The sequence below is a fragment of the Ovis aries genome, chromosome 21 (assembly GCF_016772045.2).
Source record: "Ovis aries strain OAR_USU_Benz2616 breed Rambouillet chromosome 21, ARS-UI_Ramb_v3.0, whole genome shotgun sequence".
Taxonomy (NCBI): Eukaryota; Metazoa; Chordata; class Mammalia; order Artiodactyla; family Bovidae; genus Ovis; species Ovis aries.
In genome coordinates, this window is record NC_056074.1 from 39,706,876 (window position 1) to 39,727,379 (window position 20,504).

Below are 20,504 nucleotides of genomic sequence, written 5' to 3' on the forward strand. Positions count from 1 at the left end.
CCCGGGGAGGCGTGGCTCCACGCCTGCCCTGCCTCTCCTGCAAAGCGATTGGTTACGGAAGGGAACTATAACGCGGTGCATCATGGGAGTGGTCCGACTATGGCGGTGCACTGTGGTCGGGCTTTAGTGGGACCCGAACGTGAGGAACAGTGTTGGCGACGCTGAACTACAACGCAGAGGCTCTCGGGAGGCCTGCTCGGAGATCTGTGGGAAGCGACAGGACTCGGTGAGGACTGCGGCGGCCAGACGGGCGGGGGGAAGGTTCCGACCCGGGCGGGGAGGCGGGCCGGGAGGGGTTGGCCCCGCCTTCGCCAGCCTTGGCGTGCTCTCCTGCAGAATGGGGCGAGGGGCCGCCGCTGTCCGCTGGATGCTGAGCGCCCGTCCGTTCCCCCCAGCCCACCTATGCCCGGCTACGAGCTGCCCGTGGGCACGTGCCTGGACATGTGTCCGGCCGCCGAGCGCACACAGCGCGAAAAGGAGCGCCGCCTGCACCGCTTCGAAGTGGCGCCGGGCTGCCGCGGGGACCGGCCCCGAGCCGACCCGCAGCGCGCGGTGAAGGAGTACAGCCGGCCGGCCGCCGGGAAGATCCGGCCCCCGCCGAGTCAACTTCGTCCGCCGTCCGTGCTGCTGGCCACTGTGCGCTACCTGGCCAGCGAGGTGGCCGAGCGCACTGATGCGTCCTGCGCGGAGGTGGCCAGCTTCGTGGCGGACCGGTTGCGCGCGGTGCGGCTGGACTTGGCCCTGCAAAGCGCGAGCGACGTCGAGACGGCGTTGGTGCTGGAATCGGCTCTGGCCGTGCTACTGGCCGTGGTGGCGCGGCTCGGACCCAGCGCGACGCACGGGCCAGTAGACCCAATGTTGCTGCAAGCCCAGGTCCAGGAGAGCTTCGGTTCTCTTCGCCGCTGCTACGCGCTGGGCGCCGGCCCCCACCCCCGCCAGGCCACCTTCCAGGGCCTCTTTCTGCTGTATAACCTGGGTGAGTCAGGGTCCCCGCGGCAGAGCAGAGGCCGGGACAGTGGAGGCCGAGAAAGGAAGAAGCTTTCAAACCTCACCAATAGCTCCCTCTCCATCCTAAATGTGTGTCTCAGCCATTGCACAAGATCCACTGAGCCCCTACATGGAGCTTCTGACCGGTCCTTTCCCTTCTCTGGGTCTCGGCTTTCTCATTATGAAAGTGGAGGGGATAGAGTTGAAATGGGACAGTTGAACCTAGATAGTGATTTTCAAGCTTTTTCTTTTAAACCTCCATTTCAGTCAGTATTGCAAAACGGCCAAGAACACATATGCCAACAAATATATCTGAGATAGAAGGTTCAAGACTAGATTTTTTCCTATGGATGGATGATGCTTTTTAATTAATTCTACTTAATTTAATGAAATGCTGTTGACTTAACAACCCACTCATGGGTCAGTCAGTCCTAAAGGAGATCAACTCTGAATATTCACTGGAAGGACTGATGCCTGATGCTGAAGCTCCAACACTTTGGCCACCTGATGTGAAGAGCCAACTCACTGGAAAAGACCCTGATGCTGGGAAAGACTGAAGGCAGAAGGAGAGGGGGCAGCAGAGGCTGACATGGTTAGACAGCATCACAGACTCAATGGACATGAATTTGAGCAAAGTCTGGGAGATAGTGGAGGACAGAGGAGCATCAGACACAACTTAGTGAGTGAACAGCAAATGGGTCAGAAGCTTCAGTTTACCCAAGGTCCCAGTGTTGTCATTCTCCTTGGAAGGGGAGAAGAATTTGAAAAAGAAACTGCCTTATCAGGTGGACAGCTGAAAGTGTGGCAGAGCCAACTACCAAACCTTGGGGCAGCTAGGGCAGTGGAGAAAGGGCTGGGCTTTAAGTCAGAAAACTTGGATTTGATTGGGTCACCTTCTTAAATATATATGAGCTCTAGGACAGTCTCAGGCAAATCATTAAATGATCACAGCCTCTTTCCTTCATCTGTAAACACTGCCTCACTTTATTATGAGGACCCAGACTATTTGATGGGATTCTACAATCACTGGCAACAAATTCTGATAAGGATCAGGAAGGGGCTAAGGCGTAGGGAGGGTTCGCTTTGCTTGGGATGGGGCATGGCCAGAGCAGGAGCGGGTAGGGGAAGGCCAGAGAAGATGGCTGAAGATTCATGAAGGTGGGAGGGGAGGGGGGAAACCTAAGGGGATGGGCTTCCCAGGTGGCACCAGTGGTAAAGAACCTGCCTGCCAGTGCAAGAGATGTAAGAGACAGGGATTCAGTCTCTGGGTTGGGAAGATCCCCTGGAGGAGGGCATGGCAACCCACTCCAGTATCCTTGCCTAGAGAATCCCATGGACAGAGGAGCCTGGCGGGCTACAGTCCATGGGGTTGCCATGAGTCAGACATCACTGAAAGGGGATGGCACGGAAGGTGGGCCTGCTCCAGGACTCAGCATCCTCATTCGGGCTTCTCACCCTTCTAGGCTCCGTAGAGGCCCTCCACGAAGTTCTGCAGCTGCCTGCAGCTCTGCGTTCCTGCCCGGCCCTGCGCACCGCCCTGGCAGTTGACTCCGCCTTCCGGGAAGGCAATGCCGCCCGCCTCTTTCGCCTGCTCCGGATGCTGCCCTACCTTCAGAGCTGCGCTGTGCAGTGCCACGTGGGCCGTGCCCGCCGGGGAGCCCTGGCCCGCCTTGCTCGTGCGCTCAGCACCTCCAAGGGCCAGACCTTGCCCCTGGGCTTCATGGTCCACCTGCTGGCCCTGGATGGGCCCAAGGAGGCACGGGACCTGTGCCAGGCCCACGGACTACCCTTAGATGGACAGGAGAGAGTGGTGTTCCTGAGGGGTCGTTACACTGAGGAGGGGCTGCCACCTGCCGGGACCTGCCAGATACTGGTGGGGAACAAACTTGGAGGGCGCACTCTGGAAGACGTGGTCATGGCAGAGGAGGAAGATGAGGCTGTGGACAGACCCGTGACCGAGATATGAAGAGGACTGTGTGGTCTCCCAGAGCCCCGAGACGGGCTGGAGCACTCAGGTTTCTGTTTTCGTGATTCCTGCACGATACAAGGAACAACAGCTCGGCTTGGTTTATTCGGGGAGGGCAGGGAGGAGCTGAGGCTTGCTGGGGGTGTGGGGGAAGAGGAACCCAAACTGGACCATGCCCTGTCCACCCTGGGCCTTAGTTTCCCTGCTGATCACTGGGGGTGGCTCTGGCGGTCTCTGAGTTGACATCTAAGATTGGCATTGTGCGTCCCATCCTCGCCCATCTTCACCAAGAGCAGTTGGTAGTTTTGCCATTCCCCTCATCCCTGTCTCCTGTTCACCTTCTGCCAACCAGGATCCAGCAATAGGGAAATTTTCATCTGCGGCTTGTCACTCCCTTCAAGCGTCCACACTTGTGGGACCCCTCAGAAGTTTGAGAGGGTCCTGTGGTCGTGCCCCTTCCTAGCATGAAGGGAGATGGGGACATACTCAAAGAAAACTGGAGGGGGAGAGGGTAGGAGTGGGAGCCGAAGAATGAGGGCGGGGTCAGAGATCAGCCACGGGCCTCAGGGTGGCAGCCGCGCCCTCCAGGGCTGCCACCACGATGCTGAGCTGTCTCTGCACCTCAGCCCAGGCTGCAGGTTCGTGGCCTGTGCTCTCGGCCTGGGAATAGGCATTGGACAGGCCAGGGAACGTGGCCACAGAGCCGGTCCGGGGTGCCCAGAGCACATGGCTGAAGGGAGAAATGGAGAAGGATCAAGGTCATGCAGGGGCCAAGAATGAGCAGAGCTTCAGCCTGCAACAGCTCCTGTGTACAGCTAGGGACACAAGCACCTCTCTGCTGGGAGTGGGAGGAGCTGTAGGCTCTAATCCCAGGGTGACCTTAACTGACTTGCCTCCCCCCTCTTAGCCTGACTCCCCAGCCATCTCAAGGGACTGGGTTGTGCTCTAAAGGCCAGCAAAAGTGACATTCTCCTCCCTCGGATGGGTACCCACTGCCCAGCCTCATCTCACCACACCTCCCAAGAGCTTTGGGCAGGCTCACCTGTAGTAGCGCTCTTCTGGGAAGGCTTGTGAGTTCAGGAAAGTCCGTTCCAAGAGCATTAGCTGGTCATTGATCATCCGCACCTGCAGGGGACTGAGGGTGACAAGACCCTCTGGTCACCCTACAGTCACCCAGCTGCCAGCCTGGATCCTGCCCTGCATGCTGCCCTCCCAGATACCTGCTTGCAACCCTTGCTTACTCAGAGGTGCCCTTTTGCAGTGTTGCTATGCGTTGGTTCAACGACGTGGCTGCCCCCTCAAACTTCTCCACCGCGGTCACCAAAGGTCCTGTGGGGGAACAGCAGGCATCTTAGCCCTGGGGGCACAAGGCTCCCCATGCCTCGATATCGGGGTCTCCGTACCGAGGCTGATATTGTGCTGCTCCAGTGGGACCCTGAGGTTTTCGGCAGCCTGCAGGAAGCTGCGGAGGGTCTCGCTGTAGTCACTGACGTTAAGAGGCAGGAAGAGGCTGTCACTGAGCCGGAGAAGCACGCTTCCTGCAGTTCTGGCCACAGCCTGATGGCTGGTGAAACCTGGCGGGGAGGGCGATGAGGCCAGGCTCGGCCTTCAGCCCCACCTCCTCCTGCCGCAGGAGACCCCTTGCCCCCTTCCTCACCAGGGTCCAAAAACTTGTTCACGTAATCAAAGGTGTCAAAGGCTGTGTGGTAGGTGGGGTAGATCCGGGCTGAGGTCTTGCTCTGAGGAAACAAGACCCACGGGTAACAAGCTTGGGATGAGAAGTGGAAGGAGTTCAATGTAGAGCCATTATCTCAAGTCAGTTGTCACCACACCTGTGAGGCAGGTTCTGGGGTTCCCACCTTACAGAGGCGGAAATGGGCTCAGAGAGTTTAAGTGACCTTCCTGACATCGCACAGCTAATAAGTGGCAAAGCTGGGTCAAGTGCCAGTTTCCTGTTTCACATGAAGGAGAAGAACCTGAGGCTCTGCCGTCAGACGGGAGAATTCAGATCCCAGCGCCACCACTCAGGAGCGGAGTGGCCGTGGAGGGGAGGAAGGGTATTTTGGAGCATCAAACAGGGGAACAGTCTGGCACTCTGCAGCCCTTATCTCATTTTACCCTCAAATCACCCGTTTTATAGTGTTTTTTAATCTCTGAGACAAACGTTTTTTCACATTTTAAGATCTCTGAAATCAGGATGCTTCTTACAGTCAATGTCACCCTGCAATCAACTGACTGTGTATTTTTTCCCTTCTGAATAATGCATATCACAACAGTGCATCTGATAGTCAGGGGTGTCTTAAATTTGATAAAATAACATAGATGAGGATGAACATGCTCAAGAGAGGTAGAGAAACTTGGTTGAGGTAGCACAGCTACTGAGTGATGGATTCAGTTTGCACAAGGAGCAGCCCGAGGGAGAGGAGGGGGCTAGTGGAGAAAAGTCCCGGGCTGGGGACTAAGGGGTGCCTACTTACCCGGTCATACGTGTAGGCGATGTCCATGGAGGAGATGCCCAAGAAGTGAATGAAGGGGGCATAGTCGCTGCCAGCGCCCAGAGTCCCCACACTATGGGAAAGAATATGGTCAGGCTGCAGGGTGCCGGGCCAGCTCACCAGCCAGGGGTCCCCATCCCGGCCCTGGGCTCACCTGGGGACCAGGCCGTACACGGAGCTGCTACGGTTGTAATATCGGATCCAATTGTCATAGATGCTGAGACCGCTGGAGCCCGGTGCAGAGATCTGAGTGGAGGGGAATCTAGTCTGCGGCTGGGCCCTCCCCAGGTCGAACAACCAGGCAGGTCCTCCGCGCCACCCACCAGGGTCTCCAGCCCTTGCGCAATCCTGCAGGTCCTACAAGGCCCTCCCAGCAGCCTCAATCCCAGCCCCGGCCCCTCTCCGAAGTATCAGCTCCGCCTACCCCGTGTAGGCCCACCCCCGACAAGTCTCCCACCCCGCTCCCAGCCTTTCCCCTTTCCACCTGTTTGGCAGCCGAGAAGACGACGCTTTGGATCGGGGGCGTGCCCTGCACCCTCAGGGTGGCATTGGCTGTGAGAGGATCCAAGGAAGACTCTTTTCGGGCCCTGTCTTTTCGTGTCCCCGCTCCCCGAGTCAGCCCCGCCGGCCCTCATACCAAACACCGAGATGTCCACGTTGATGTAGGCCACGGCGCGCTCCTGCAGCTTGCTGAAGAACTCCTGCCGGTGGACGCGGCCACGTCAGCCCCGCACGGCCCGCGCCGCGAATCCCCTCGAGCGCCCAGCTGCGGGGCTCACTCACCTCCGTGAATTCTGTGGAGCCGATGAGCCCAAACTCCTCTGCCCCCCAGCTGGCAAACACGATTGATCTGCGGGGACGCCAGGTGCCTGGGGAGGGGGATAAAGTGCTAGAGGGCAAGATCCCCCAGATCTCGGAGTGGCTTAGGGGGAAGGTTGGGCACGTGGAGGGGAGGGAGGGCTGGAAGTCACAGGGCAGCTGGCGATTGGAGGTAGGTCTTGGCACCTCTCCGGCCAAACCTTCGCTGAGGCTCCGCCCTCTTTTTACCAGGGCCTCTCTGCTGCGACACCCCCAACTTTGGCCCCCACCCCCGACACCAATCTCCTTCAGTCCGGTGGTCCGTTCTGCCAGAATGCCCTGCCCCTCTCTTCTCTCTGGATGTGATGGTTGGAGATCCCCTAACTCTCTTTCTGGCATCTTATGCAAAACCGGGCCCTACTCCTATTCATTTGGTGATGAAACACATTGACCTTAGAGCATTATCCTTATTGAGCCAGTCCTTACAAGAAGGTCTTGAGAGACAGACTGTCACTGTCTCCATTGACGAAATGGAGCCACAAAGAGGTTTAGTGACTTGCCCAGGGTTACACAGCTGGTAGGCAGCAGAGCCAGAGTTCAAATTCAGGGTCTGGCTCCAGAATCCAGGGGCTTAACCAAAGCCCCACATCGCTCTCATAGTCTCCTGCAGGCTGGCTCCCATCCCATCTCATGCCCTCACTGCTCTTGCCACAGTCCTCAGTTACCTCCTGGAAGCCTCGGAGCCCTTGCTTGCCCCTCACCTCCAGACGCCCCTCACCCTCCATGGCGCTGTGTGCTCTGGGCTGTACTCCCATCTCCAGGCGCAACTCAGTCCCCTTTGATCATTTCTCATCTTTTTGTTTTGAATCAAATTTTTTAAAGGATAAAATGATTATATGCTTGCAATGGAAAGTTCCCACACTTTTTTCTGCCCAAAATGCATATGCTGAATCTAATCCGACAAACTGAAATTGAGGGACAGTCAACAAACTAAATATCAGGATCAGGAAAGAAAGAACAGCTAAGAAACTATTACAGATGACCCATGCTATTACTACACAGGCAACCTGTGTTCCTGGATTGACTCTTGGACCAGAACATTCTTTTGCTCTAAATGTTATCGGAGGGAATCCCCTGGTGGTCCGGTGGTTAAGAATCCATCTTCCAGGGGACACAAGTCCGATCCCTGGCTGGGGAACTAAGATCTCACATGCCTCAGTGTAACTAAGCCCTGCGTTGCACAACAAGAGAAGCCTGCACATTGCAACCAGAGAAAGCCCTAATCATTTTTGAAATTTATTGGAACAATTGGTAAAAAATGTCATTTTCTGATTCTGATCATTGTAGCGTGGTAATGAAAGGAAATGTCCCTATTTTCAGGAAATACACAGCTCTGCCACCTGGTGCAGCCACTCTTTCCCACCTGGACCCCCACCCCCACCTGGAACTGCCACCTCCCTGAGCTCTGGCTTCCACCTGGAAAGCCCGGTAGATATTTTTCCTAATAGCACGTTTCATAGTTGTCATTACGGTCAGAATTCTGGGGTTCTCTGGGGGGACATCCAGTGCCTAGAGCTGGCCTGGCACACAGTAGGCATGGCTGAAGTGTTTGTAGAGTTAACGACTGTCTGTCCCCCTGCCTCAACCAAGCTGAGACTCGCCAAGGGCAGAGCCTGGGCACGGACGGCCTTGCCTGTGACCACAGCTGATCTCACTTTACTGGAGGGGTGCAGAAGACCCTCAGAAGGTATTGCAAGAGTTCTCTGTACTGCACTGGGCTACTTGAGCCAGAGCTAGTGTCATGCATGTCTGCCCCCAGGGCCCTCAGGCTTGGGCACAGGCGAAAGCGAGAGTGGAGGGGGTGTCAGTGCCCAAAATTCAGGCAGGACTGGGTTTAGGTGCCCTCTTGGGGAGCGAGTTCCTCGACCGGGGCAGGGCGGCCCGCTCACCCTTCTTCAGCAGAGTCCCCAGGACGCGGGAGAGCTCCAGGAGGACGGCAGTACCAGTGCTGGGGTCCACGGCCCCGTGAACCCAGCTGTCCCGATGGTTTCCATATAGCACGTAGCGGTCTGGCAGGAGGAGCAGTCAGAAACCTCAGAGGAGCAAGGGTGGGCGGGGCAGCCAGGTGGGGCCGAGGGGCCGTGGTGCCAGGGTTGGGCGGGGGTCCTGGGGGCGCCAGAGCCGTGAGGAGGCGCTCACCTGGCTCCACAGCCCCGCGGATGATCCCCAGGACATTGGAGGAGTTCCGCAGCTCCAGGCGATTGTGGACACTCACGTTCACCTGGCTGGAGGGGAACATGAGTCTTGGCACCGCCCACTCCCCCTTCAAAATGCATGAAAACCTGAGGCCCAGAGTCAGAAAGAAACCTGGCAAAGTCACCTGCTTGGAAATAGCAGGAGAGACAGCGAGGCTAGAGCCCAGCTCTTCTGACTCCAATTCTCCTTTGTACTCACTCAGTTACCGGATACTTAGTGTATGTCAGCATCGTACCAGCTCTGGGCAATGGCTGAGACAGACATGGACCCCACCCTCGTCGGATCTCCCGCTCCTGGAGCAGCCAGACCCCAAGGAAGTGAGCAAGCGCAGGCAGTGAAGGAGCTTGGGGGAACACTGACAAGGTGCCTGGTGGCAGGTGGGGTGTTAGGGCAGGCCAGGAATGGCAGGGCTTGGGGAAGAGTGTTCCATCAGCCAGAACAGCAAGTCCAGAGGCCCTGATTTGGGAAGGAGCTTGGTGTGTCCGGGCTCCTCCAGAGAGGGGCTGGCTGGAGAACAGAGGTCCAAGGTGAGGTCGGGGGACTCCACAGAGACTTGTGGGGCACACAACTGATTCACAGGCTTCCCCAGGACAAGACAGGTGTTTTGGAATCAAGGAGGGGTTGGGAGAGAGGAGAAAGGGAAGGGCCAGGCCTCGAAGTAAGCAGAGAGGAAGCCCAGGGTCAGGGAAGCATAACCGACTTCCGTGGTTGTCCAGTGGTCAAGAATCTGCTTTGCAATGAAAGGGATACCGACTAGATCCCTGGTCCAGGAAGATGCCCTGTGTCGTCGAGCAGCAGAGTCTGTGAGCCACAACTACTGAGGCCACATCTACTAAAGGCCACATCTACTAAAGCCCGCATGCCCGAAAGCCCGTCCTTGGCAACAAGAGAAGCCACTGCAATGAGAAGCCGGCACGCCACAACTAGAGAGCAGCCCCTGATTGCCGCAATGAGAGAAAGTCTACGTGCAGCAACGAAGACCCAGCACGGCCAAAAATAAAAAATAAATACATAAAATTTTTTTTAAAAAAGAAAGCATAACAAGGGAAGAGAATGGGAGCGTTGAGGGAGGAGGGAGCTCCATCTTACCTGTCTTCTGGGAAGGTACCATTCGACCGGAAGCCTGGCCCCAAATTGTAGTCACAGCCCAGTCCTCCCTGCCAGTCAGCCGGCGCTAAGTTTCCTCCAAGGTTACTGGGGAGGAGGGGGAGGTCCTTCAGAGCAAATATGCGCGTGGGGGTTGAAGTCGGGGGACCACCACAGGAGAGTGGGCAGGAGACCCCAGGGCACAAGCTCACCAGAGAAGGACCTGTGCATCCTCGAAGCCAATGGGCTGAATGGGAATTGGGGGAAATCCAGAGGCATTGTCAGAGTTTAGGCGGAAGGAGGAGGGCATAGCTGGAAGGTAAGGAGTCAAGGGGTCCCCAAAATACTCGAAGTAGGAGCCTCGCTCCACGCCCGAGGGAGGCAGGCACCAGGAGTGTGGGAAGGTCTCATTTGGCAAGCTCTTCCCGTCGTTGATGTCTTTGGGGTCCGTGTACACTAGCACTCCAATCACCCCGTACTTGGCAGCATTCACAGCCTGCAGGAAGCAGAGGAGGCTGTGTTTAGGGAAGGGAGGTGAAAAGGGGGCACATCTCACATCCCTCCTCTTCTTCCCTTCATCACTGTGGAAGCCAGTACAGGTCTGTCTTCCTACCAGCAAGATGACTCTTACACAAGTCATTTGTTGCAGTGCTGCTTGAGACAGCAGAAGACTGCTGAGTGTGGGCAAGGGCTCATCGGTGGGACCATTAAACTGAGGTACCCTGCAGTGGAGTAATGTGCAGCTGTATAAAGGAAGGAGAATGTGCTCCTACACCCCTATTCATATAAGCACTATTCATAGTAGCCAAAAGATAGAAACAACTCAACTATCCATCACTGATGTACAGACAAGCAAAACTGATTATATAGCATGCAAATGTAAATTACTCAGTCTCAAAAAGGAGTGAAGCTCTGATACATCAATAAACCTCAAAACATTGTGCTAAGTGAAGTAAGCCAGACATGAAAAGACAAATATTGCATCATTCCTCTTATGTGAGCTACCTAGAATAGGCTAAGAAAGTCAAATAGAGGTTACTAGGGGCTGCAGAGGGAGAATAAGGGTGTTAAATGGGTATAGAGTTTCACTTGGAACCATGAAAGCAATCTGCAAATGGGTCGTAGTGATGGCTGCACGACACTGGATGTTCTTAATTGCAATGTACATTTGAAAAACAGTTCACCGGGCTTCCCTAGTGGCTCAGTGGTAAAGAATCTGCCTGCCAACGCAGGGGACACGGGTGTGATCCTTGAACTAGGAAGATCCCACATGCCTCAGAGAAACTAAGCTCATGTGCCACACCTGTTGAGCCTGTGCCCTAAATCCCAGGAGCTGCAATAAGAGAAACTGCTGCAATGAGAAGCCATGCTCACTGCAACCAGAGAAAAGCTCTCACAGCAACGAAGACCCACTAAAGAATGGTTAACATAGTACAGTTTATGTTACATAGATTTTAAGTCAATGAAAACAAAACAATACGTTAAAAAAGAAGATCAAGGACAGAGTTTATGTGCCACTTGAGAATGATCTCCAGGATAACTTTTTGTTTGGTTGGTTTGGGTTGTTGTTGTTGTTGTTGTTGTTGTTTTTTCGCCAGGCTGAGTGGCTTTTGGGATCTTAGTTTCTCAACCAGGGATGGAACTTGGGCCCCCTGAAGTAGAAGCAAGGAGTCCTAACTGCTGGACCACCAGAGAATTTCCTCTAAGATATATTAAGATGAAAAGAGCACAGTTCAGAACAGTGGGTATTGTATGCTATTTTTATATAAAAAAAGAGAAAGAAGAATATACCTTCATATGTTCTTCTTCCCAGGGAAACTCTGGATCACATTCCATAAACAAATAAACAAAGCTATCTCTTTGGAGGGTAGGATTATGAGAAAACTTTTTTTTTTTAAACTGAGAATTTCATTGTCTGTATCATTTTACCACACCTATTCCCCTTTCCTTTTTTCCCCACCAGCTCTTATCAAGGGCACTTCTCTTATGTATGTATGTACATGTGTATTTATTTTCACTTCTTTTAAAATTGTGATGAGAGGGCTTCTGGGTCAAAACGGTGGAGTAGAAGGACAGGCACCCCTCTCCTTCTGTGAGAGCACCCAAATCACAACTATCTGTTGAACGACCATCCACAGGAGGATGCTGGAACCCATCAAAAAAAGACACCCGGCTTCCAAAGACAAAGAAGATGCAGCAACGAGAGGGTAGGAGGGCACAGTCACGACTAAATCAGATCCCTTACCCGCCGTGTGGGTGACCCACAAACTGGAGCGCAATATACCAAAGAAGTTCTCCCACTGTTGTGAAGGTTCTGAGCCCCACGTCAGGCTTCCCAGTCTGGGAATCTGACAAAGAGACTGGGAACCCCTAGGGAATCTGACCTTGAAGGCCAGCGCGATTTGATTACAGGAGTTCCACAGGACTGGGTGAAACAGACTCCAGTCTTGGAGGGCACAAACAAAATCTGTGGGCACCAAGACCCAGAGGAAAGGAGCAGTGACGCCACAGGAGACTGAACCACTTGCTAGTATTGCAGGGTCTCCTGTGGGGGCGAGGGTCAGCAGGGGCTCGCCACAGGGATGGGGACACTGGCAGTAGCACTCCTGGAAGGCCCCCTTCATATAAGCTGTCTTGGAGGTTGCCATTAACTCTATCATAGAGCCCATAGGCCCCAGGGCTAGGTCCTCTTAGGCCAAACAACTAACAGGGAGGGAGTGCAACCCCACTCATTAGCAAAAAATTGGATTAAAGCTTTACTGAGCACAGCCCTCCCCACCAGAGCAAGACTCAGTCCCTCTCATAAGGAAGCTTACACAAAACTCTTAGCCTCTTCCATCAGAAGGCAGACAAAAGAAGCTAGAAGAACCACAATTGGTTAGAACAAAAAACACATTTCAGAAAGTTAATCAGGATGAAAAAACAGAAAGTTACATCCCAGATGAAGGGACAAGATAAAGCTCCAGAAAAACAATTAAATTCAGTGGAGTTAGGTAACCTTCCAGAAAAAGAATTCAGAATAATGATAGTGAAGATGATCCAGGATCTTGGGAAAATAATGGAGAAGATGCAAGAAACTAGAAGAACTAAAGAACAAAAAACAGATGAATAATACACTAGAAAGAATCAATAGCAGAATAATTGAGGCAGAACAGATGCATGACCTGGAGGATAGAATATGGAAATCACTGCCAGAGAACAGAATATAGAAAAAAGAATGAAAAAAAAAGAAAAAAGCCTAAGAGACCTCTGGGACTACATTAAAGGCACCAACAATTGTATTATAGGGGTCCCAGAAAGAGATGAAAGAGAGAAAAGACCTGAGAAAATATTTGAGATAATAGCTGAAAACTTCCCTAACACGGGATAGGAAATAGTCAACCAAGTCCAGGAAGCACGGAGAGTGCCAGGCAGGATAAATCCAAGGAGGAACTCACTGAAGCACATAGTAATCAAACTGACAAAAATTAAAGACAAAGATAAAATATTAAAGGCAACAAGAGAGGAACTTCTCTGGTGGTTCAGGGGCTAGGACCCCTCGCTCCCAATGCAGGGGGCCCAGGTTAGACCCCTGGTCAGGGAACAAGTTCCTACATGTGACAACTAAGAGTCTGCATACAGAAACTAAAGATCCCAAATACTGCAATGAAGACTGAAGATCTCATGTGCTGCAACTAAGACCTGGGGCAGCCAAATAAATAAATATTAAATATATAGATAGTTTAAAAAGCAACAAGGGGAAATTGATAAATAACATACATGGGGACTCCCATCAGGTTATCAGCTGATTTCTCAACAGAAACTCTACAAGCCAGAAGGGAATGGCATGATATATTTAAAGTGATGAAAGGGAAGAACCTACAACCAAGAATACTCTACTCACCAAGATTCTCATTCATATTGATGGAGAAATCGAAAGCTTTCCAGACAAGCAAGAGTTAAGAGAATTCAGCACCACCAAACCAGCTTTACCACAAATGCTAAAGGAACTTCTCCAGGTAGGAAACACAAGAGAAGGAAAAGATCTACAGAAAATAAACCGAAGACAATAAAGAAAATGGTAATAGGATCATACATGTCAGTAATAACCTTACATGTAAACGGATGCACCAAACAAGAGATATAGACTGGCTGGGTAGCATACATGTGCATGTATGCACTTCCACTTACTACATCACTCTGCTTGACCCCCCAAATTGTGTGTAACTATTTTATATTGTTAGAAAGTTAAGTCACTCAGTCATGTCTGACTCTATGTGACCCCATGGACTGTAGCCCACCAGGTTCCTCTGTCCATGGGATTCTCCAGACAAGAATACTGGAGTGGGTTGCCATTTCCTTCTCCAGGGGATCCTCCCGACCCAGGCATCGAACCCAGGTCTCCCGCATTGCAGACAGATGCTTTATATTGTTAGGTTAATCATATTCTCATTATGGCTTGCAATTATAATCTTTTATTTTTTTCTAGCTATTTATTCTGAAAACTGATAAATATATTTTACTATTGCAGAAAAAACTGATGAATACACATAACATCAAGTTTAGTATCTAAGTGTACAGTTAGTTCAGGGACTAGATCCCACATGCCACAGCTGAGTTCGCATTCTGCAGCTAACGAGTACCGCGTGCCACAACTAAGACCCAGGACAGCCAAACAAATAAACATGAAGAAGAAAAAAGAGTACAGTTCAGTGGCATTAAGTACATTTCTATTACTGTGCTACCATCACCTCCATTTATCTCCAGAACTCTCTTCATTTTGCAAATTTGAAGCTCTTAACCCACTAAACACTAATTCCCTAGTCCCATCTCTTGTTATGTACCTTTTTATATTCAAAATAAGTAAGTAAATAAACATTTAAAACCATAGACAGGGCTTCCCTAGTAGTCCAGTGGTTAAGAATCTGCCTTGCAATGCAGGGACACTGGTTTAAACCCTGGTCTGGAAGATTCCACGTGCAGCAGAGCAAGTAAGCCCTTGAGCCACAACTGTGGAGCCTATGCATCACAACCACTGAAGCTCGAGTGCCCTGGGGCTGGTGCTAGACAACAGGGGAAGCCACCACACCGCAGGGAAGAATAGCCTCCCACCCTGCTCCCGCAACCGAGAAAGCCAGCACCAAGCAACCATGACCCAGTGCAGCTTAAAAGAGAATAAATAAATAAAATAATAATAAATAGCAATAGGCATGGAATCCTCTGTCAAAATTCTGTATTGCAATGAAGCAAACTGGTGGGTGGAGGGGACAACGGGAGGGCTTTAAGTCAGATATTCAGAGAACTTCACAGGAGATATTCAGGAGAACTTAGACTTCCAGAATATGAAAGCTGAAATTTTTCCCCAATTCCTTTATTTCCCAAGGCTCAGGGATGTTGGGAAAGGCACCCACGGTTACATAGCACATAAGTATTCTTTGGGCCTACCCATGGACTAGAACCTGGGTGGGTGGAGTCCCATAGCAGCCATCGTGGGTGGAAGGAGGAATCACCACCTTCTTCTGCCCCAAGCCCAGGGCTTGGTGCCCCACTCAGCACTGCTCATCCCCTTCCCCTCACTCCTCCTGTCCATTGCCAGCCCCTCTCTCCACCCAGCCCCTTGCACTGGGGGCTGCTGCTTACCTTAGCCCCGCGCCCTACACCCCCATAGCGGGTCAAGACGATGCTATCTTGGAGTTTGACTCCCTTGTTCTGTAGTTCCTTGAAGTCTTCTTCCGAGCCCTGGTTGGCATAGACGAGGGGGCCCTGCTCCCAAGAGAAGGTGACTTGAAGCCAGGCTCAGGAAAGAAAGGGAAAGGCTGAATGGCAGGATGAAGGATTTAGATCCCGTCCCCCCACCTCACCCAGAGCTTCTCAGCTCCCCAAGACCAAGTCACACCTGGTTTTCTCTGTGCTCTGTGTCCAGGTACCCTGTATCAGGCCAGGCCTGGAGCAGGGCCCGCTAGTGTTTGAATGACTAAGCGATGGGCAAAATGGAGTGTGGAAGCGAGTACATTCTGGGTGGGGGCTGAGCCCCAGTTGAGGCACTTCTCTTCAACAGCCCCTGGGGTCAGGATGGGAGCAGCTGAGGAGGGAACCAGGGGCAGTTGGGCCGGCAGTGGGGAGGGGGCATCCCAGGCCCACCTGTGGGGTTCCCGGGGGAGCATAGGCAGCATACGGCGGCACCACGTTGGGGCCCCCCTGCTCCCCAGTCAGGTTCTCTTCGCTGTGTCGGCAGGAGAAGAGGATGGCCCCAGTGGAGTTCACTGTCGAGAGAGGGCAGTGTCGGGGCACGACTGGCGGCTCCCTCAGCCCACAGGCATCCCAGAGCCAGAGCCGGCACTCACCCACATCCACACGGTTGGGCTGCTCCTCGCTGGGGAAGGACAGCAGCACTTCGTACTCAGTGGTCCTGGCTGAGTCCAGGCCTGACTCCGGGTCCTGCCAGCGCTGCAGCAGCAGCTGCACCAGCGCCTCGTCCCGGGGGCTGGTGGCCAGATGCGGCTCCTTGGAGAGTTCTCTGCAGGGTGGGAGAGAGAGGGGTGGGTCCAGGGTCAAGGAGGGGCCTCTGGCACACAGGAGAGGTGCAAAGGTAGGCCTCTGACCTAAGGTTCTCCCGGATCCTGTTGGCATCTAGCTGTTCTATGACAGTCTTGAGGATCTCCAGGTCCAGGTCCTGGGAGGCTGAGGCACTGGGGGCTGGCGAGTCAGCCCCCTTGGGGATGGCAAAGTGACCCACAATGATCCCCAGCCCCAAGAGGGCAGCGGCCCCCACCACCCCTCCCAGCACCTTCACCCACTGCATCCTGTGGGATCTTGGCCAGCTCGGGGGCCTCCTTATAGACGGGGCCTCCTTATAGATGGGGCCTCAGATCCAGTTAACCATTATCTAATATGCGGCCCTGCCCTTTGGTCACTAGCTGGCAGAGAAGGGATGGGACGTCCCAAGGAAGGGCCAGGAGCTCCTTACATCCGCCTCGATTTCTACAATATTCACTTGGAAGAGACCCCTGAGGGGGAACAGATCCACGCGTGGACAGTGAGGCTTGGAGATGGGCAAAGTCTCACCCACTGTCTGCCAGTAAAAGAGGCCAGGCCAGGACTAGAACTCAGAGCCCCTGTCTCCAGAGCAGGGCTGGCCTTGCTGCTCACCATCCCGCCCTCTGGTTCCTCGGTGTCGCTTGATCTCTAGCCCATCCAGCCCTGGCTCCTTGAGTAGGTTTTAAGTTCAAATTCCATCCTTTGCTAGACATTAGACAATTCACTGTATGACCTTAGACAATTCACTTAGTGTCTCTGAGCCCGTTTTCTTAGCTGTAAAAATGGGATAATATAATAGAACCAATTTCACAGAAGTGGGGTGCTATTTTTATTAAACAAGGCCACATCTGTAAAAATGTCTAGCCTGGTGTTAGACCCATAGTGGGAACTCAGTATATTTTAGCCATTTCTGCCTCATCTGAACTCCCTAAAAATGCTAAGCCTAGAGCTAAGGGAAGAAGAGAGACCCAGAAAACTCTGTATCTATCCTGCAGGGATCTGAGCTTACGGAAGGAAGTGGGACCCTTAAAATGAAAACCGTTGTAGAGGATGCAGCTGGGGAAGCCCACACTTTCTTGATAAGGGGACCTCCGCCTCCTCCTCCTCCCCTGACTGTATTAGGAATCCATCCATCTGTTCATGCACCCACCCCATTTATTCACCCATTCCCCCATCCACCCATCCTCGGCCCTCCCCTCCATCCATTCATTCATTCCTTCACTCTTAACTGCCAGCATCTTTCATTTATTCAGCCCTATGCCAGACCCATGCCAGGCTCTGGGGAAGCCAAAGTGCCCAGGAACTCAGGTCCAGCAGAGGAGCCAGACAGGCTTTGGGTTCAACCATGTGGTGAGCACCCCTATAGAGGGGAGGACCAGCGTGCTCCCAGTGGAATGAATGACAAATTCTGTCCAGAAGGGAACATTTGAGGGGAGCTTCCAATGATAAGATAGCATTTGGCATGCAGAAAAGGCAAGGGGCAGGCCATCCATACAGATGAGGATGGATGGAGAGGGAGCCACCAAGTACTTAGTTTAAGTGTTGAGCCTCTTTCTGACTTCAAAGAGAGCCAGGAAGGGCTGGGAAGATCCCTGGGGCTCAAATGTGACTCCTTCCACCCTCCATGGCTTATCCTGCCTTGGGATTTTGTCCAGCCAGGCTGCAATCTATTGATCGGCCCAAAGATGCCTGGAGATCCAGGAGAGCTGGGCATGGTAGACTTTGTGTGTGTGTGTGTGATTTCACAGCACCCTCTCAGAGCAGAGCAGCCCCCTTCCTACTGCTTACAGCCCCATTCACCTGTGCCATGGTGCCCACCTCCCTCGTGCTATTGGTCAGGTGTGTTAGCACAGTAGCGTGTCAGGACTAGGGGTGGGGTACAGTGTGATCAGGGACTTCAGGGAGGTGCCCCAGAAAGCCAGGTATTGGAGAGATGATTATCAGCACCCAGCATGTGACCTTATCGGTAGCCCATCAGTGTGCGGAGTGTACATATTCCTTTACAAGGGCATGAGAGGACAGTCACCACCGGGCAGCCAGCCAGACACCAAGGTCAACTGATAATTAAGGAACAGATGTGGTGATGACACCATGAGACAGAAACCCCATGGTCCTGCCCTGCCCCTGTCCTGGAAAGTGTGAGGCCGCAGACAAGACACCTGGGCAGGAGTGGGTGACATCTGAGTGGGTGGCATCGGAGAACTCCGGCTCAGGTTGTTGGAATCAACTGGCGTCAACTCTGCTGTCTGCACCAGACATTAACTTGATCAATCTTCTTTCTCCATCTTGGCTGGGAGGGTGGTATGGCCCCTCTGAACATTTTGGATGGACTGCGGGTATTGATGGAAATCCCTTCAGAGAGCTAATGCATTTGATTTCCTTTAGTGAATGATTCTGTCCAGCCACTCATCCATTTATCTTACGTTTGGGGCGCACCACCTGGCATGTGGGATGTTAGTTCCCTGACCAGGGATCAAACCCACACCCCCTGCAGTGGGAGGGTGCAGTCTTAACCACTGGACCGCCAGGGAAGTCTCTTGATTTCCTCATCTTCCCACCTCACTCCGTCCATCCTCAGACTCAGAGTTCTTCGATCCTCCAGGACGGCCAGTCCATTGGCACTGGCTCCTGTCCTCTCTCTCTCAACTCCCAAGTGTGCTTATCTTCTTCCTCACCCAGCCGGAGTCTCTTGCAAACCCTCTCCACCGCCTTGATCCTCTCTGCTTTGGTCACATTCACTGGAAAAATCCCTGACCTGGTTACATCCACCCCTCTGCCTACACTTCACCTTCACCCTTGTCCCCAAATGTACCTGTGCAGTCAGATGACCACACTCATCTCACCTTAAGTTTATAATCCGGGACCTCAAGCAGGCCCTCAACACTGCCCAGCAGTCCTACCATCCTTCCCCAGTCCACAGTCCCTCCCCCCATCCTAGATGGAGGTTTCATATTCCCTCCTCTTTTTTCAAGCTTCCGACATGTTCTTCTCCACCCTTACTCTCAGCTGAAGACTGTGCTTCCTATTTCACTGAGAAAATCAGAAGGAACATCCCCTTGTGTGATCCACACTTCCATCCAAGGGAGCCTCTACCCTGGGCAAAACCCACCCTGCCCTCACCGCTCAAGGATGTGGCCCCACAAGTCTCCCTGCCTTTACTGGATCACTTCCACCCACCTAAAGCATCTGTTTATGGTGTTTAACACTATCTTTAAAAAAAAACAAAACACTTCTCAATTCTACTTGCTCGTCTAGTAACTGTCCCATTTTCTGTCCCCTTTTACAAAAAAACTCGGAAGAGTAGACCATGCTCGTCTCCAGTTCGTCTCCTCCCATCCTTCTTCATTCTAGATATTTGTTTGGCTGTGCTAGGTCTTAGTTGTGGCACTTGGGATATGCGATCTTTGTTGCGGCATGCGGGATCTTTAGTTGTAGTGAGTGAGGTCTATTTCCTGACCAGAGATTGAACCCAGGCCCTCTGCATGGGGAGCGAGGAGTCTCAGCCACTGCACCACCAGGGAAGTCCCTCCTCCCATTCTTTCCTGAGGCCACTCCGTTTAGACTTTATTCCACTGAAATCGCTCTTGAGAAGGCCCACTTTGCTCCATGTTGCTCAGTGCGCTGGTCAGCTCTGTCCTCTTTTCTTACCTGAACCGGCTACAGCGCTGCTCACAGCAGATCACCCGTCGTCTTTCTGTGCTTTGGTCACTTGGCTTCCAGAACATCTCATCTGCCCGGTTTCCTTCTTCCCTTTCAGTCTCCTTTGCTGGGTCCTCTCCATCTCCTGACCTCTTAGTGTCAGACGACCAGGGCTCGCCTTGGACGGCTTCCCCAGCTGCACCCATTTTCTAGGTGACCTCATGGCTGTACATCCCACTGTGGCCCCTCCCTCAGGTCCTCCACAGCTCTGCTCAGAAGTCACTTCTGCACGCGATCTTCCCTGCCACTCTCTCTAAATTGTGTTCCTTTACCTCTCAGGCTTTCCCTCCCCCTCCCGCTTCATTTTTCTCTATTGCATCCATCACTGCTCTGATATTAATTATCCCTTATCTCCCCTTCTAGAATGTAGGTTCTGCTAGGGCCCGCATCTTTGTTTTACTGAATCGCCAGAGCCCAGAGCAGTGCCAGGTGCATAGTAGGCACACAACAAATACTTGTAGAGTGGATGGAGACCTGACCCGAATGAGCTCAGCTCCGCCACCCTGGTCATTCATAATCAGCTGTCTGATATTTAAGGGGCGTCCAGGGCAGCCACAGGGATACCAAATGCGGGCACGTGGGCCTCCCTGGTGCCTCAGTGGTAAAGAATCTGCCTGCTAAAGCAGCACACTTGGGTTCGATCCCTGGTCCAGGAAGATCCCACATGCCGCAGAGCAGCTAAGCCCGTGCGCCACAATTAT

General features: G+C 52.9%; 2 protein-coding genes across 4 annotated transcripts; one reads left to right on the top strand and one right to left on the bottom strand.

Annotated features, from left to right (window-relative positions):
• The first annotated feature begins 77 nt into the window (after positions 1-77).
• On the top strand, positions 78-3,273 carry SAC3D1 (SAC3 domain containing 1). Of its 2 annotated transcripts, none has more exons than XM_015103175.3 (3): positions 78-226; positions 337-976; positions 2,451-3,273. In XM_015103175.3, exons 2-3 carry the CDS (start codon positions 403-405, stop codon positions 2,951-2,953), a joined length of 1,077 nt encoding a protein of 358 aa, XP_014958661.3. In that variant the 5' UTR covers positions 78-226; positions 337-402; the 3' UTR covers positions 2,954-3,273. The 2 variants fall into 2 exon arrangements, with proteins under 2 accessions (XP_014958661.3, XP_004019710.3); XM_004019661.5 differs by having other exon boundaries at positions 396-976.
• Positions 3,040-20,070, bottom strand: NAALADL1 (N-acetylated alpha-linked acidic dipeptidase like 1). 2 transcript variants are annotated; one of them, XM_012102117.5, is made up of 18 exons: positions 19,753-20,070; positions 15,912-16,084; positions 15,709-15,830; positions 15,208-15,330; positions 9,801-10,084; positions 9,592-9,696; positions 8,446-8,531; positions 8,196-8,315; positions 6,232-6,317; positions 6,086-6,149; positions 5,933-6,000; positions 5,603-5,694; positions 5,431-5,521; positions 4,611-4,692; positions 4,357-4,527; positions 4,195-4,282; positions 3,996-4,088; positions 3,040-3,683 (listed from the first exon to the last, which is right to left on the bottom strand). In XM_012102117.5, exons 1-18 carry the CDS (start codon positions 19,947-19,949, stop codon positions 3,497-3,499), a joined length of 2,232 nt encoding a protein of 743 aa, XP_011957507.2. In that variant the 5' UTR covers positions 19,950-20,070; the 3' UTR covers positions 3,040-3,496. The 2 variants fall into 2 exon arrangements, with proteins under 2 accessions (XP_011957507.2, XP_004019709.1); XM_004019660.6 differs by lacking the exon at positions 19,753-20,070 and adding an exon at positions 16,170-16,391.
• Between the last annotated feature and the right edge of the window lie 434 nt (positions 20,071-20,504).

Coding starts and splice junctions, on each gene's coding strand:
- SAC3D1 (XM_015103175.3), top strand. CDS start 403: ATGCCCGGCTACGAGCTGCCCGTGGGCACGTGCCTGGACATGTGTCCG. Junction 977..2,450: donor CTTTCTGCTGTATAACCTGG/GTGAGTCAGGGT, acceptor TCACCCTTCTAG/GCTCCGTAGAGGCCCTCCAC.
- NAALADL1 (XM_004019660.6), bottom strand. CDS start 16,369: ATGCAGTGGGTGAAGGTGCTGGGAGGGGTGGTGGGGGCCGCTGCCCTC. Junction 10,085..15,207: donor GTGTAGGGCGCGGGGCTAAG/GTAAGCAGCAGC, acceptor TGCTTCCTGCAG/GCTGTGAATGCTGCCAAGTA. Junction 4,528..4,610: donor GAACAAGTTTTTGGACCCTG/GTGAGGAAGGGG, acceptor CCTCCCCGCCAG/GTTTCACCAGCCATCAGGCT.